Raw genomic sequence first — 16,899 nt, 5'->3', positions numbered from 1 at the left:
CATTAGACGTGTAACTTTTCTTGTAAGAAAATAATGCAAATAATACGACCACCAATTAATTGAATTACGATGTTGTGATTTGAGATTGAAAGTTTGAAATAGTGTGTCTTTTTGGCACAGCTTAACTGCGGTTGTATAGCGTAACCTCTGTAGCGATCATGCTGTCTTTTAGTTAATGGATATTGTTGCTATAGCCACAGCAGGTACAACAGTCCTTTAAGTCGAACGAGTGAGAGGTATAAGGGCAGTCCCAACCTATAGTATCCATAAGCAGTGTCTATGGTGCCATGTCAATAAGACATCACAATAAAAACTACACTCTACAACCTATGGTTTTTTAAAGTGGGCCATTAATAAATACATCATCTCTCTTCTCTACTAATCATATTTATTCTTCATCTATTATAAAGACACTATTCTCTCCCAATGTAAAACTTGATAGTGTGTAGTGCATAGGTTACGTGTTGAAGCTGTGTCTTGCATAAGACCCAGTTTCTTTCTCTCTTCACTCTCTCTTAATTAATATAGTGTCACATAAGTTAAAAGTCCTACATGGCAATGTAGTTAATGCCATAGACACCATCCTAAGTGGAGGGTTGGGACTGCCCATAGGAGGTTATCAATTGAACGGTCCAAGTTGTTAATAACCTTATGTGCATTTTATTCATGTATTTTGATTCTCACAAGATTATAATACCATCTCTATTTTTATTAATAACCGGTAATTTTTGACCCATCTATTTAAACTTCATTATCCTCAAATTGTTAGACCAAAGCGAAAGAAATTGATACACCCCTTCTAATAACATGGCATCAACTTTTAGTGTTTATAAATATTGGAAAACGAATGATCAAAGCTCAAAGCTGAATAGTTTCCAATATTAAGAAACTGAGGGAGTATAACCTTTTGCGATTTACTCTCTTTTTTATGGGAAGCTCAATTAACTCCGATAGTATTGGTTAGTTTGGCTTGCCGACCTACCAAAATTATGCATTACCAAATGAAGGCAATACACATACATCTCTTATATTTGCACAAACCTGAGGATACGATCAAGAAACACATACCCTACCAAAATTTGACAGTCAAACATTTTCTCAATATTAGACACTATCAACATTTGGTAGGATATTAACAAAACCAACACATAAATAGGAGCATACCAGGCCCTAAGCCACGTGGCCCATGTCTTTGGGTCTAAGCCTTGAAGCCCACTCTGCTGAGCTTCTCACTATGTAGTTTGGAATAAGTTCACTTTGGGTCCCTCTATTTGTTGCCCAGTCTGATTTTCATCCCTTGACCACAAAACCAGCTACGACCCGTCCCCCAACTTACGAAAACCGGACAAACGAGGTCCCTCCGCAGCTTTGAAGGCGGTTTTAGCTGACATGGCGCCTACGTGACTTGTTTGACTAGGTCTCATCCTTCCGTGCTAACTTCATTCCGTCACAGGCTCTGGATCAACCTCGGAGGTTCTCACAAGGAACCCAACATTCTTGTCCAAGAGATACACCAACATCGGCAAGGCCAGGGTCACTCAAAATGGAAGGCTGATAGAACGGCAGCGCAGGGGAACACCACTATCTATTGATGGCGATACTGCTGCTACGGAATTCGGTTCCTTCTGTTGGCTTTTGATGCTGCTCCTACCGAATTTTTCACATCTCAAAGTGATTATGATTATTACTTTGTGAAACGACTCTATCGAAGACTGTTTTACATTTTGAGTGACCCTGGCCTTGCCGATCATAGCACTACGATAATAGTGACCACAAGGTATGTTTTAATTTGAGCACGTCTTCGGCGCTCTGATCGATCGAGGGTTCCTCTGTCCAGGGGAAACCAGTGCTGCAGGCAAGATGAAGGCCTGCACAATGCATCCAAAAATCCACGACTTCATTGCTACAGATGTAAGCAGCTTCATGGACACATGCCTGCCTCTTGATCTGGCTCACCGGTTTTCCATCAACAGTGGGGTGACACTAGAAGGGCCATCTCGTTCCAGTGATATCCTGTCTCTCCTTGATTCCCTGCCTGGATCTGATCAATGGCAGCTGCTCAAGGTGCTCGATCTCGAAGGCTGCACAGGCCTGAAGAACAAGCATCTGAAGAACATTTGCAAGATACTGCTGCTCAAGTACCTGAGCCTCAGGAACAAAGGTGTCACTCAACTTCCCAAGAAAATCGAGAAGCTGCAGTACCTGGAGACATTGGACATCAGGCAAACCAAGATCAGGGCATTTGCCAAGAAATCATTTTTTCTTCCAATGCTAAAGCATTTGCTTGCCGGCAATAAGGGCTCTCCAAGCCGAAACGACAATAACTCGCATGGGTTTGAGGAGTCCCCTGCGACCGTGGAGCTTCCCAGTGGCACCCGGAGAATGGAAAGGCTGGAGATATTGTCCCATGTTGATGCTTCCAACAATGTTAATGACTTAATCGACATTGGGCAGCTCCTGCAACTGAGGAAACTGGGTGTGATTCTCGATGGCAAGAAAGCCGGTAATTTGGCACTTCTGTTCAAACATATTGAGGAACTGCACGGCTGCCTCCTCACCCTGTCGATCCAGATCAACCATCCGGCAACAAGTGAGGGCACTGTGCCTGAAACAGATAAACTGGCTACCTTGGTATCCCCTCCAAAACTTCTTCAGAGCCTTAACATCAGCGGCATCACAAGTGGGCTTCCAGACTGGATCACTGAGCTCGACCAACTCACCAAGATCACACTGAGCAATACTTACTTGGGAGAAGATGCAATCCGAGTATTCGGAAAACTTAGAATTCTACGCTGCCTGAGGCTTCGGCACAAGTCTTACACTGGAACCAAGCTCACCTTTAACACGGAAGAATTCCACCATCTCAAGTCTCTGCTTGTTGATGGCTGCGACATCACCAACATTGACTTTGTCAACATCGGGGCGGCTCCTAAGCTCGAGATGATTATCTGGTCTTTTGACTCCATTGATGCCCTTCCACTCTCAGGGATTGAACACCTCCCCAAGCTGAAGAAGCTAGAGCTCAATGGAGACGGAGACATGGCTGCGATGAGACGAATCAGGGATGCACATCCCAACTGTCCAGTTTTCAAGCACAATTCAAGCCATCAACGCGAAGAAGCTGGAACTGACTGAGGTTGCAGCTTCAGCTTCATTAGTAATCATGCAATTACTACTCCCCAATTCCCATCAACCTGAAGCTTGATTTGGTATGTGTGTGGATTCATTTATCCTAGAATAAAGATGCAGCTGAAGGAAAATCCATGGTCATCTAGCTTCTTTCAGCCTCATGCATCGCTGCACTTGATCTCTTCCTCTGTGTGTGTGTGATTGCTAGATTGTATTTCTGCTTTGTGTGAATGATTGGTTTAATCCTCTACGGTGTCCACAGTCTGGACTTGGATTTCCATGTACTTGTGTGTTTGGTTGTGTGTACTGCTCCAGTTATGCATGCCATGGTGTGGTGTTGGACTTATGTGTGTTTTCAGTAATCGCCTGCGTGAGCATGAACACTACTAGTGCTTGTATATACTTTTGATTCTATTATATTATGAGTGACTGCATTGTGCTCTTCTCATTTTTAGATATATTTGTCGACCACAGAAAGCTATTCGATGGTATAGAACCAATCTCCCCAACAAATATGGATATGCATTTGATATTTCGATTGAAGTGATTTGGTCCTCTGTGTGTTTCCTAGTTTGAAATCCTGTTAGTCTGTCTAGTCCTGTTGGGATTCATGTTTGGCAAGGAGAAGGAAACATAAAATTAAAAAAAAAAAACACAAGGTCTGGTCTTACAGTGGGCGTGTGACTCTAGTCCAATTACAACAGTGGCCTCCTTCATCGAAGCAATGCACATGCCATTTGGTTCATCAACCTCAAGCATTCAGATTCCTGTAGTAGTATTGCAGAACATGAGTTTTTAGTTTATCAAACATTGCAAAGTTCAGAAACAGACACGCAAGGAATGTAAATAGAATTTAACACTTCTGCAGGTTCTGAGCCTTTGCTATATATATGCAGAAGCCAAGTAGTATAAAGCACAAAACTGACTATTTTGATTTCAGCTTCTTTATCTACCTTACCTTCTAGCAACAAGTATAGTAATGATTGATTTCTTGACTGTTCATGTACTGAATTCCCTAACTAGGTTTCTGCAGATCTGTAGAGAAAAAGGGACATCCAAAATTCCAAATACATCTTCTCTTTCATCAAACTTCCTGATCCATAATTGAAATACCGCAAACTAAAATTCACGAATTAAGAAAACGAAACCCCCCCAGATCCAAGCGATAGCAACTACCATGCTCCTAGACAGAATAATACGGAGGAGGCAATCACAAATCACATACGCATTCCGAATCTGCCAGGAGATTGATTGCATCACCTTCCACAAACTAACAAGCCCACAAGGCGAGAGGAGCTTACAGCAGGTGACCGGCGGCAGAAGGCGGCGGCCGGAGTTTCTTCCACGGCGTTAGAAGCCTCCCCTCCCACGGCCCGCCGGCTACCGATGAGCTCGTCAGGAGCGGTGGTCATCGCTAGCCCCTCCGCCGCGGCGGCGAGAGGGGGGATTCGCCGGTTGGTGGCGGCCGGCGACGGCGAGAATCGCGGCGTCGTCTTCCATGTGGGGAGTAGTCTGACTTGATGGGCCGTAACTTTCTCTTGTGGGCCGTTCAGAGATCATAAGCCCATCAAATTTCACAGACTTTGGTCCATCTCTGTTGATTTTTTTTTTCGATCATCTCTTCTGACTTGCTTCAAACAAATATGTTTCTTTTCTTTTGGTCAAACTTCCAAATGAGTACTGAGAATTGGATACATGAGTATCATATGCGTAGATTTATTTCGAAAGTAATTTCATAGTATTATAAAGTCTACTGATTTTTACAAATGTATTGCAAAAAATGTTTTATATTACCCTTTACGCTTAATTTAAAATAAATCCATTCTCTATTTGAGAAACTTGGTAATTTTTGTCATGCGTGATTCCACCATCGTCAGGAAACTGCTACACTCCGAAGAACCAAACAAGCCTTTATAGTAACTGGCAACGAATATTTTTCAATTAATAACATCTCTATTAGTCTATTAATATGTAATCCATTCATCTTGCTCAGGCTAAAAAACTCATTTGTATCAAATGTTTCATTCATAGTTGCCATCAAGTAAAAGTACCCAATATTATTATCTTTTTTGGAGGAGGTATTTAAAATTTGAACGTTGGTACCCCACTCGTAACAAATATATTTTGAAGTATAGTACACAAGTTGTTCATCAGAAATTCTTCAAAGATTTATGTCATTTTCTGAAAGCTCGTTATTTTTGGGTTTTCCTCTTTCTTTAGGCTTAGACTTATTTAGCTTGTGCTAGTTTTTTAACTTATATGATTTATATATAAATCGGTAGATTTAAAATTCTAAGTAGTTTAACCGTAAAGTCATACCTAAACCTCAAACAATTGGCAAGTAGTTAGTTTCCAGCCGGATCACACGCACCCGTTGGTGAAGTGCCTTGGAAGGAGGTTCTACATATCTCAACTGAAGACTACGAATTTTTAAAGATGTTGTATGATTGCAACATATCAATGTCACCAATTTTTTGCCTTGTTGGGAGATTTGCATGGGGAAGGGGGGGGGGGTGAGAAATATGACCTTCATAGCTAAAGATATATCAAATTTGTGGGCAAAACAAAGGAAAATATAAAGCTGGTGCTTGTAGAATAGAACTCAAATTTGATACATGAGTAGTATTGTTCCTTTCAAAAGCCTTTGTGATTATTACTTTTCCAACAATACACATCAAACCATAAAAGTTGATGGGAATTAGAGGACAAAAAAAGGAAACACATGCACAGACATTACCAATCTCAAACAGTGCTCAGCATGCAGTACACAAGTACACAAATTAAATGAACAACATTGAAGGACAAGTACTGAAACACCAATCTAGAAATTATTACAATCATTGTAGTTGCAATACCATGCATCAACAACTCAACATCAATACTCCCTCCGTCCCCCAAAAAACCAATCTAGTTAGGTATGGGACACAACATAGTACAATAAACCTGTCCAGATTTATTGTACTATGTTGTGTCCCATCCTCAACTAGGGTGGGTTTTTCCGATGGATGAGTAGATAGCAAGCCGCTCATAATTAAGCTGGCTAGGTAGTAGCAACACCAATGGCACGATTAGCTACTTGACCCCCTTTCTTTGGATCAATGAGTTGGCAAACAAGTACAGGCTTACCGGGATGCTCCTTGATCTCTTGCTTCAACTGAGGATAATCATCCGTGGCACCATTTCCTGCCAGCAGGTTGAGCTCGATGCGTCTCAAGCTCTGAAGGTTCTTAATTCCTGTTAGGGACTCCATCCGTTGGAATGACCAGATGATCTTGGCAAGTTTGGGTGCTGTTCCAGGAGCAAAGGTGATGGTCACTAGCATGTCGTCCTCGATGACCAAACCTACGAGGTTGGGGAAGGTGTCACTACTGAAGGTGAGACCGCCAGAGTCGAAGGAGTGGTAGCGGAGCCTGAGACAACGCAGGCCCTTGAGCGCACCGAGGACAGCGAGGTTGTCCTCGTTTAGGAGAGTGTCTCGGAGGGTTAGCTTGGAGAGGTTGTTGAGCTCTTTCATCCGGCGGGGCAGCCAGTCTCTGACGCCACAGATGCGCAAGCTCTCGAGCAGCAATGGAGGTGTCATTAGGACTGCCTCCGTGGAGCCCCAACTGCTGACCGGCTTCATTCGGATGGACAGTGATCGGAGTGTTGTGTGCAGCTTGTTGATCTGAGCGAAGAGATCCTTCAAGTTGGCTTTGCTGCCGCCACACAATACTACGCCTAGCTTTCTTAGCTGCTTTAGCTTCTCGCCAAGGTTGTCTAGCTCCTTGGCGCTGTCAGAGACCCAAACATGGGATAGTATCTCTAGCTTGCTCATGTCACCGGCAGGGATGCCGCTAGGCATACGCACTGTGGAGAATGATTCCTTCGACTTGACCGTGACGGCATCATCACCGAGGCAGTCCACGCGGCCGGCGAGGAGATGCTTCAGGCTCTTTGGCAGCGTCGACTCGAACACGCATACCCTGGTCTGTCGGATGTCGAGAGTCTCAAGCAGCTCTAGCTGGTGGAGCTTCTTTGGAAGCCATACAATATTGGTACCACGCAGGCTAAGGTACTTGAGCTTGCGGATCTGACAGATGTTGTTGAGGTGGCGGTTGGTGATGATGACACCACAACCCTCGAGATCCAAGACTCGAAGGAGGCGCAGCCTTGACGAGGATGGCAGCTTCCGTAGAAACTCCATAACGCTCTCTAGTTGCTTTTTGGGTGCGGGCGGCCGTGGCTCCATAGTGGAGCCATCCATGGCGTCTAGCTGACGGATCCTGATCCCATTGCGGATAGAGAAGTGGAGATCTAGGTCAAGCGGTAGCTGGTTAGTATCCAGGAAGTCGTCGACGGTGCTTGCGCTGATGCTTCGGCTCCCATTGACTATGTCGATGACCGGAGTGTTGACGGAGCAGGTCTTGACCTTGCCTTCAATTACGCCGCGCTCACGCTCCTTAGGGATGAGGAGATTCAGAGATAGGAGAGTGTCGACACAGCGCTCAGCCTCCTCTTGCTCGGTCGGCTGGCCTGATCTGATGATCAAGCCCTCGGCGATCCATCGCCTTGTCAAGCTTGCCCTACGTATGTCGTAGCTCCCTCGAATGAAGGCAGCCGCGTACCACAAGCAATTCTTATAGCGGTCAGGCAGGCCATAGTAGCAGAAGGCAGCCAACCGGACCCTTTTCTCCAAGGGGTCGTTGGAGCATCGGTCCGGTGCGAGGTTTTCCGTCAAGATCTTGAGCTCATCCGCCGTCCGGTTTGGGTTGTTGTGCAGGGCATGGAGGAAGACCTTGGCGCAGAAGTCATCCGTGTCGCACCTGGTGAGTACTTGTTTCACGGCATCGCTGGTGTTGTAGCTGCTAGTTAGCTGCAGCATCAGTTGGTTAGCTTTCTTGTAGTGGAAATCGACATGGGAGTAGGACACAGTTTTCATCAGAGGGAGCTTCGACTTGGACTTGGACTTGGAATTGTTGCTTTCCAAATCTTTGTCCTCCTCCACCTCCACCTCCACCGCCGCCGCCGCTGCCGCGCTCGCACTTCCGTTGTTCATGTTGTCAGAGATGGTACTAGTGTTCATCAGAGGGGGCATCAATTTGTTGGCCACCTCCCTGTCCTTGGAGGACAACACCACGGCGCTTCCATGGTCGCAGTCAGTGGAGGCGAGCACCTCTTCGATCGGGAACCATATGTCGAGGTAGTCCGCATTGGTGAGGAAGAGCAGCAACCTTTTCCCCCTCAGTGAATTCTTGATCTTCTCCTTGAGCGTGTCTAGATCCCATGTTTGCACGTCATCGCCCATGGACTCGACGCAGCCTTCGGATTGGAGCTGCCGGAGCATGTCCATCAGAACCTCCATCAGATTCGTCGGCCGCCGGAGGGTGACGCTGAGCCTGCACTTGAACGGCGACGTCGCCGCCGCCGTCACCGGCGTGCCGGAGCCGGAGGAAGGTGGCTGCAGCATCGGCTTGTAATGCCTGTACACCTTGTCCACGACAATTGCTCCGTCCGCCGCGTCAGGCGCGACGATGACCGCGACGCTGAGCTTCGGCCGCTTCAGCTCCACGCCGGAGCGGCCGTCCGGTGCCACTCCCATGTCGACCCAGTTGATCAGCTCGTCGGTGCACTCCTTCAGCATGTGATCGGTCCCGCACTCGGAGACGATCGCCGCGGCTCGTCGCCGGGAAGCATCGCCGCCTCCGGCCACCTTGCGGGGCATGCTCGAGTACTCCAGCGGCCGCTTGTTGTCACCGTCGTCCTCTGCTGCTGCTGCGCCGTCCTTCTTGGCCGGGACGGCGACGCCGTACCGCTGCTGCCGCTCGCCGACCTCGCGCGCACGGACCTTGAGCTGCCGGATCCGGGTGGCGACACGGCGGCGAACCCACATCGCCCACGGCAGGCGGGCGGCGCGGCGGAGGCTGCCGAGGAATCCCCTGCGGCGGCGGCGGCCGGAGCGCGTCCGCGCGTACCTCTCGACGCAGTTGTTGGAGTCGTAGGCAAGCTCCATGACCTGCTTGATCCAGGCTCGGACCTGGTGGTCGCTGGCACGCTCCTTGGTGCCGGCGAGGTGGCGGAGGAGGCCGTTGATGCTCTCCATCTCGTCCCTGATGAACTGCACGTCGCCGCGGACGCCGCCCAGGAGCTCCGCCTCCTTGCGGATGACGCCCAGCAGCGCGTGCACGGTGCTCAACGCCAGGTCCGCCATGGCCGGCTGCCGCCGCCCAGCAAATTAGGAGGCCCGGAGGCCGTGTCTACAACTCTCCTGAAGACGAGGAGAGATCCATGTGATCATCCATGGAGTAATCTTGAGAAGCATGTGAGCGTATATGTAGGCTAGACGGCGGGCAGCTGAAATGCAACTTGTATATGTAAATACTCCCTCCATCCCAAAATATTTGACGCCGTTGACTTTTTAAAACATGTTTGACCGTCCATCTTATTTAAAAAATTTCGTTAATATTTTTCAAAAACTTGAGTAGTAGTAGTATATTTAACAGTGAATCAAATGATAGGAAAAGAATTAGTAATTACTTAAATTTTTTAAATAAGATGAACGGTCAAACATGTTTAAAAAAGTCAACGGCGTCAAATATTTATGGGAGGAGGGAGTACTTTTTTGTCTCATAAAAAAATCAATTTCTGATGGATTTGCCGCTCTAGTCTTCGAAGATGCTCATAGGGCTAGGATTTGTGTGCGTGCGTGTGTTGTGAGTGCCTGCGTTGTACTGCGTAATTCTCGAAAAAAATTGTCCACAACTATCCCTAGAAGTTATTCCATCCGTTTCATATTATAAATCGTTTAATTTTTTTAGTCAAACTTCGTTAAGTTTGACCAAATTTATAAAAAAAATAGCAACATCTAAAATATTAAATTAATTTCATTAAATCTATCATTAAATATATTTTGATAATATGTTTGTTTTGTGTTAAAAATACTACTGCATTTTTTTATAAACTTGATCAAACATCTTTAAATGGTTTAACTAGAAAAAAATAAAACGATTTATAATATGAAATAGAGGGAGTGGATTTTTTTTTTTTGGAGGGAAGGAGTATGCAATAAAATAGCGTTTGCATTGCATGTGCAACTGGCTATAGTTTAATTTTAGGGTTTCTTTAAGGCACAACAAGAGCATCTCCAAGACTACAAGAGTGATCCAAAATTTGACTCCTAGTAGTTAATCATGGATTGGAGAAAAATAACTTGAGCCTACAAATGGTGTGACTTTATTATTTTTCTTTGATCAATGCAGTATAATTTCTTGGTCTCCAGAACAAACATGTGAATCCCTAGACAACTATCATTGATCAATCTATAGTGTTATAATTACAATTTTGACACATAACGATCAAACAGTGTTAATTTTATTATTTATCTCTAATTAATTAATACAGTAATTTGTAGGTCTTCAAAACGAATATAGTGGCTCCTTTTGATCTAGTATCTTAACAATGAAAAATGCACAAATATTTCTAGGTCTCCAAAGATGAAAAATTCCTAAATTTCTAAAACTACACACTTATATTAATTTGAAACCGGGAAAAATAGGTGATAAACATATTCTTGCAATAATATTTAGTTTTAATACCGGATCAGAATTTTTTTTTTCTGTTTTACCCCAGTAAAATTTTAAAAAATAAACTCTTTAATAGATCATTTTAAAAGATGAATCTCTTGGCTTTTAGTTACAGTTGTAGATTTCCACCAATAATTGTGCAGTTCTATATTGTTAAACTTTCAAGGTCAATGAAATTGTTTGAACTATTGCATCTAAACTTTGGATCCAAAGTTTGCAAAATTCCATCACATCAACCTGTCATACACACACACAACTTTTCAGTCACATCATCTCCAATTTCAACCAAAATCCAAACTTTGGATGGAACTAAACGCAGCCCTGCGTCAACCTACTATCATCTTCCTCACATTTAGCTCTGACAACACTTCTGTGCTTTGCATGCACATATATATGATGTAAACTCCAACTTAGGTGAAACTCACATGTAGATGAGATGATGGTGGATAAATGTGTATGTACAAATTTGAATTTTATTTGTGAGATATCATGCATACTAACAAATTTCAAACGGATCGATAGGATTGTTTTATGATTCGAAATACACATTCACAATAATTGATGCATGACTTAAGTGATACCCTCACTGGTGGAGAAACCATCTTTCATCGGTCGGCCGATTTCCACAATAGTCCCGGATGCAATAAAAACCGGGGTTAAAGATGATCTTTAGTCCCGGTTCAAAAGGGTAACGGGCATATTTGATCTTTAGTCCCGGTTTGTGTTACCAACCGGGACTAAAGATCATCTTTAGTCCCGGTTCGAATGCTGTCAGGTCATGTCAGGCCCCCCCGGGATCTTTAGTCCGGGACTAAAGTCGTAACTTTAGTCCCGGTTGGTAGCACCAACCGGGGCTAAAGATGCTACCAACCGGGACTAAAGTCCCACCCCTATATATATGTCTTCTTCATCCTCCAGCTGCCCGAGCAAGCTTCAAAATTTCTTCAAAAAAGAGGGGAGGTCATGCCAAAATTTCTATTGAATTTATTTTGGTGATTACATACAAATCGGAGGTGCCTAAAAGGTTTGCAACTTCATCCTCCAATGTTTTTTTTTGTCATACTACATTTGCACCTATGTTTTGCACACTTTTTTTGTCTCCAAAATTTAGTTGTAAGTTGATGAGAGAGAAAATGTGTGTGGGGAAGAAAGAATATATAGAAATTTAGTTCATTTGCTAAACAAGGTTTTATAAAATAGTTGAGAAGGAAAACTCTAGTGAAAGTTAATCTTAAATAATAGAAAACAAACTAAAATGAAAATTAAAAGAAGTAAAACACATTAAAATTAGTTTAAAACTTTACAAATAGTTTTTAAGAATTATTTGGTGTAATATTTTATGATTTTTGTATGAATAAAGATATCTTATAATTATTGTATGACTGTCATTATTGTAAGAATAATTATTTGTGTACGGTTTTTTTGACTCATGTAGATGGATCGGCAATGGATGTACGCTGACCGGCGGTCCAAAGAGTTTATTGACGGCGTGCACTATTTTTTGAGAGTGGCCGAAGCTAACAGGCAAAGGGGTTTTATTTGTTGTCCATGCAATAAGTGTAAGAATCAGAAAGAGTATTCTGCATCCAGGACTATTCATTTCCACTTGTTTGAGTCGGGGTTCATGCCAAGCTATAATTGTTGGACATCCCACGGAGAGCAAGGTGTTGAAATGGAAGAAGATGAAGTGGAAGACGACAATATTCCGGACTTTGCTCAGTATGTTGGATTTGAAGGAAATCAAACGGGCGAGGAGGAAATAGCTGTTGATGGTAACGACGTTGCGGATGATCTTGGTCAGATGTTGCAGGACGCCAGAGAGGACTGCGAAAGTGAAAAGGAGGCCCATAAATTGGACAAGATGTTGGAGGACCACAGAACTTCGTTGTACCCAGGTTGCGAGCAGGGGCACAAAAAGTTGGATACCACTCTGGAGTTGTTGCAATGGAAGGCAAAAAATGGGGTTAGTGACAAGGCATTTGGCGATTTATTGAAACTCGTCAAGAACATTCTTCCGGGGGGAAACAAATTGCCCGAGACAACGTACGAGGCTAAGAAGATAGTCTGCCCGTTAGGACTGGAAGTTCATAAGATTCACGCATGTCCGAACGATTGTATCCTATATCGCGGTGAGGAGTATGAGAACCTAGAAGCATGCCCTGTTTGCAAAGCACTACGATACAAGATTAGACGGGACGATCCAGGAGAAGTTGACGGGCAGCTAACAAAGAAGAGAATTCCTGCTAAGGTGATGTGGTATTTCCCTATAATACCACGGCTAAGGCGTTTGTTCAGGAACAAGGGGAATGCTAGAATGTTGCGATGGCACGCTGAAGAGCGTCAACAGGACGGGATGCTGAGACACCCCGCCAATGGTTCGCAGTGGCGAAACATCGACAGAAAATTTAAAGAATTTGGAAAGGACGCACGAAACATACGGTTTGGTTTGAGTACGGATGGCATGAATCCTTTTGGAGAGATGATGTCACGCCCAGAAATTCACGAACCAGAATTTCTAAGCTGAATGTGCATTAAACCCCTGTCCAGGACCAGCCAGGGTACACAAACGACAATTGTTGACATACAGATCCACGTCTTACAAAAATATAAAAGATTACAAATGCAGCGGAAAAAGATAAAAGCGAGCTAAGCCTGAAGGCTTGACTTCTGCAGCGGGCGACTCCATTCCACAGGCATCCTTGACGGCAGCGACGAAACCAACCTCTTCGAGACATCTTCAACTGAGAAGGACTTCAACGCTGGTGTGGGGGAAAAGAGAGCAAGACTGAGTACTACCCACTGTACTCAGCAAGTCATACCGGAAGAGGAGGTATGATGCAAGATATATCCAAGGGAGGCTAAAGGTTTTTTTGCATAAAGCCGGCATTTCAAAGCAGTAGTTGAAAGCAGTAAAACAGTTGCAGTAATTAATCCATATTAACCAATCACTGTCCAACGTTACACCACGTTGCGACAGGCCCAAACCACCACCTGAACTAACCAGTTCCAAAAGCTAACTAGGGTGAAACTAATCACGGTGAATCTGGTCGACCGCCCATAACCGCGGGCACGGCTATTCGAATAGTTTTACTCTGATCAGAGGTGTACAACTGTACCCACAAGACACAGCCCCACGACACGTTCCCGTGCGCCGACATGCCACCACGACATACCGGAAAGAGGCCGTGACAGGACCCTTCGCATAACCCTCTCTAACCGATCGCACCACACCTTAGGGTTCGCCCCCGTCCCCAGCAGGCAACGGGCAGCCCCCCTTTCGTGCCGCGGTGAATCCGGAAGCCGATCAACCGGACGCCCCGGCCGACCCAACTCCATCACGCCCACCCTCGCCTGGGTACGTCGGCTAGAGAAAAGCTACACTACAAGCCCAGCCGTTGCCCACGCTGGCTTGTGGTAAGTACGATAAATTCTTCCAGGGCATCCCGCGAACCGGTCCTTAAATGCCATGGGTGCGACTAGCAAGACCATGCACCCACAGCCCACCATGATGTGTATTTTAATTAACCCACACCATTACGGTGGCACTAAATCAAAGCTATGCCAATAATCAAGTCTATGCTTTAATGTGATCCCCCTTTGTGCACTAGTTGAACTAAGCATGGCTAAGCATCTCCTAAACCAACATCTAGTCATTTTAATACCCAAGTTATTAATGGCGTAAGGGAAACAACATATAGCTGAGTAATAGGACCCATCCCACATGATATTGTAAAATAATGCAATATTTAATAGAAATGCGGGACATTTGTAAATTGGGTACAATATGATCAATTGCAATGTATGACTTGCCTTGCTCTCGCACTGATGAGGCCACAGCAACGTTTTCAAGAAACCGCGAATCGACGAAACGACCGAAATCTACGCGACAAACAAAGCACACAAGCAAAACATGCTATAAGACTACTGAAACAGGAAGCAAAACCATTTTTAATGGATTCTATACATTTTTATGAATTTACTGAGACTTGAATGGACTTAATCGGAGCTCGGATGAATTAGTTATGATTTTTAGAAGATTCTCTGTGTTTTTACTATAAAAGAAAAACCCTTAATCAATTTATTGCGCAATATTGCCCCAGGGCTGACGTCAGCACAAGGAGGGGTGGCGCCGACACGCGGGACCCGCGGGTCAGTGACTCAAGGAGAGAGAGGGGCGGCTGGCAAGCGGGCCCCACCGAGCGGCGGCTCATGGGGAGGAGGAGACGCCCGGTCGGCTCGGCTCGGCCTCAAACCGGCCGACCGGTTATGGCGAGGGCGGTGGCGCGCACGCACGGTCGCCGGCGACGGCAACCGGAGGCGCGGAAAGCGGCGGCGGATGACGGCGGCGCGAAGGCGGCGGCACACAGCCGCAGCGGCGGCTCGGCCCGGCACGGCGCTAGGAGGGAGAGAAAGGGGAAAAGAGGGGGAGGGCGCCTCACCGCGAGTTGGCCGGCGTGGGGGGGAAGACGACGGCGAACGGCGACGGCGAGCGACCGGGGAACGGCGACGATAGGCGGACGAGCTCCGAGACCTCCTAGGGAACAAGATGGGAGGGATTAGAGGGAGAGGGGTGGTTAACGGCGAGCGGATTCGCCGGTCGAAGGCGGCGTCCATGGGGGTACTCACCGGCGCGCGAGGAGAAGCAAGCTCCGGCGGCGGGATTGACCGGGGAAGCTTGCGAACCCGGCGGCGTCGACGGCGCGGTGCGGCGACGGCTCTAGCGGTGGCGGAGTGCGGCCGGAGCTTGGCGGCGAGCGGCGGATGGCGGGATGAGAGGCGCGGGAGCGATGGAGAGCTCGGGAGGGCTCGGCCGAGAAAGGAAAAAGAGAGAGGAAGGTGCGGGCGTGCTTAAATAGGAGGGGGGCGGCGAGTCGTGGCCGGGAACGACGCAATTTCGCCGGAGTAGTGGAGGAGGTGGAGGAGGAGAGAGAGAGAGAGGCGGGATTCAAATCGAATCCCGGCCATCTCGCGGGCGCGGGGGTGAGCGGGAGTGGGGCGTGGGCGCGGGGAGGGCGGGGCGTGCGGGGAAGTGGGCGACGTGGCCCGGGGCGCGGAGTGGGGCGCGGAAGGCGGGGGAGGCGGGCGGCGATGGGTGGTGGTTTCGGCGGCGGTTGGCGCGGGCGTGGGCGGCCAGAGGTTAGGGAAAGGGCTGACAGGTGGGCCCCACCTGTCAGCGCCCGAGAGGGAGAAGGAGGCCGGGTGAACTTCGGGAGTAGGAGGGAGGAGCGGGCCGGCGCGGGAGGAAATGGGCCGGGCCCAAGAAAAAGAAAAAAGGAGGGAAAAGAAAAGATAAAAAGGAAAAAGGATTTTTCCAGGGATTTAATATTGCACTTTGCTTATTTTAATTGATTAAAATTATTTCCAAGGCTCTGAAAATTCCACTAAAAATCCTGTTAGCATATTTTGACATGTAGAATCCAAGAAAAATTCCACATGCCGATTCCGATTATTATTTGCATTTATTAATTAGGGATTCATCTCTAGGTTAAATTAAACAATTTCTTCGAACGATTTATTTTATGAATTTAGAGCAAGGGAGGGGAACTTCAGGGCGTGACAAACCTACCCCCCTTAAACGGAATCTTGACCCCGAGATTCGGAAGAGTTGGCAAAGAGGTGCGGATGAGCGGCCTTCAATTCATCTTCTCTTTCCCAGGTGGCCTCTTCTTCCGAGTGGTGGCTCCACTGAACTTTGCAAAACCTGATCACCTTGTTTCTGGTCCTTCTCTCACTGGTCTCGAGGATACGAATCGGCTTCTCCACATAAGTCAGATCTTCCTGGATGTCAATGTGCTCTGAGCTAGCTTGTTCCTCAGGTACCCTCAAACACTTCTTCAATTGAGATACATGAAACACATCGTGGATTCCAACCATATTAGATGGGAGCTCAAGCTGGTAAGCGACTTCACCTCTGCGTTCCAAGATCCTGTATGGTCCCACAAAGCGTGGTGCCAATTTGCCTTTCGTTTGGAACCGGTGTACTCCCCGGAGCGGAGTGACACGAAGGTACACATAATCCCCTGCTTCGAAAGTAAGCTCTCTTCGGCGATTATCAGCATAACTCTTCTGCCGAGACTGGGCGATTCGCAGTCTTTCCCTGACGGTCCTGACTTTCTCCTCTGCTTCGGTTAACACTTCTGTCCCAAACAGTTGGCGCTCACCTGTTTGATTCCAGAAAAGTGGTGTGCGGCACTTTCGTCCGTACAATGCT

At 46.4% G+C, this 16,899-nt stretch overlaps 2 protein-coding genes across 2 annotated transcripts; one reads left to right on the top strand and one right to left on the bottom strand.

Moving 5' to 3' along the window:
- The first annotated feature begins 1,006 nt into the window (after positions 1-1,006).
- On the top strand, positions 1,007-3,802 carry LOC107276632 (disease resistance protein PIK6-NP-like). The gene has a single exon (XM_066305463.1). The coding sequence runs from the start codon at positions 1,861-1,863 to the stop codon at positions 3,133-3,135; it is 1,275 nt and encodes a 424-aa protein (XP_066161560.1). The 5' UTR covers positions 1,007-1,860; the 3' UTR covers positions 3,136-3,802.
- A 2,367-nt stretch (positions 3,803-6,169) lies between these two features.
- Positions 6,170-9,316, bottom strand: LOC107275574 (disease resistance protein Pik-2-like). Its single transcript, XM_015760878.1, has one exon. It carries the CDS (start codon positions 9,314-9,316, stop codon positions 6,170-6,172), a length of 3,147 nt encoding a protein of 1,048 aa, XP_015616364.1.
- Positions 9,317-16,899: the final 7,583 nt, after the last annotated feature.

Source organism: Oryza sativa, chromosome 11 (genome assembly GCF_034140825.1).
Source record: "Oryza sativa Japonica Group chromosome 11, ASM3414082v1".
Lineage (NCBI taxonomy): Eukaryota > Viridiplantae > Streptophyta > Magnoliopsida > Poales > Poaceae > Oryza > Oryza sativa.
Note: the sequence above shows the minus strand (reverse complement) of the source record. Positions and strands in the feature narration are given on the sequence as shown.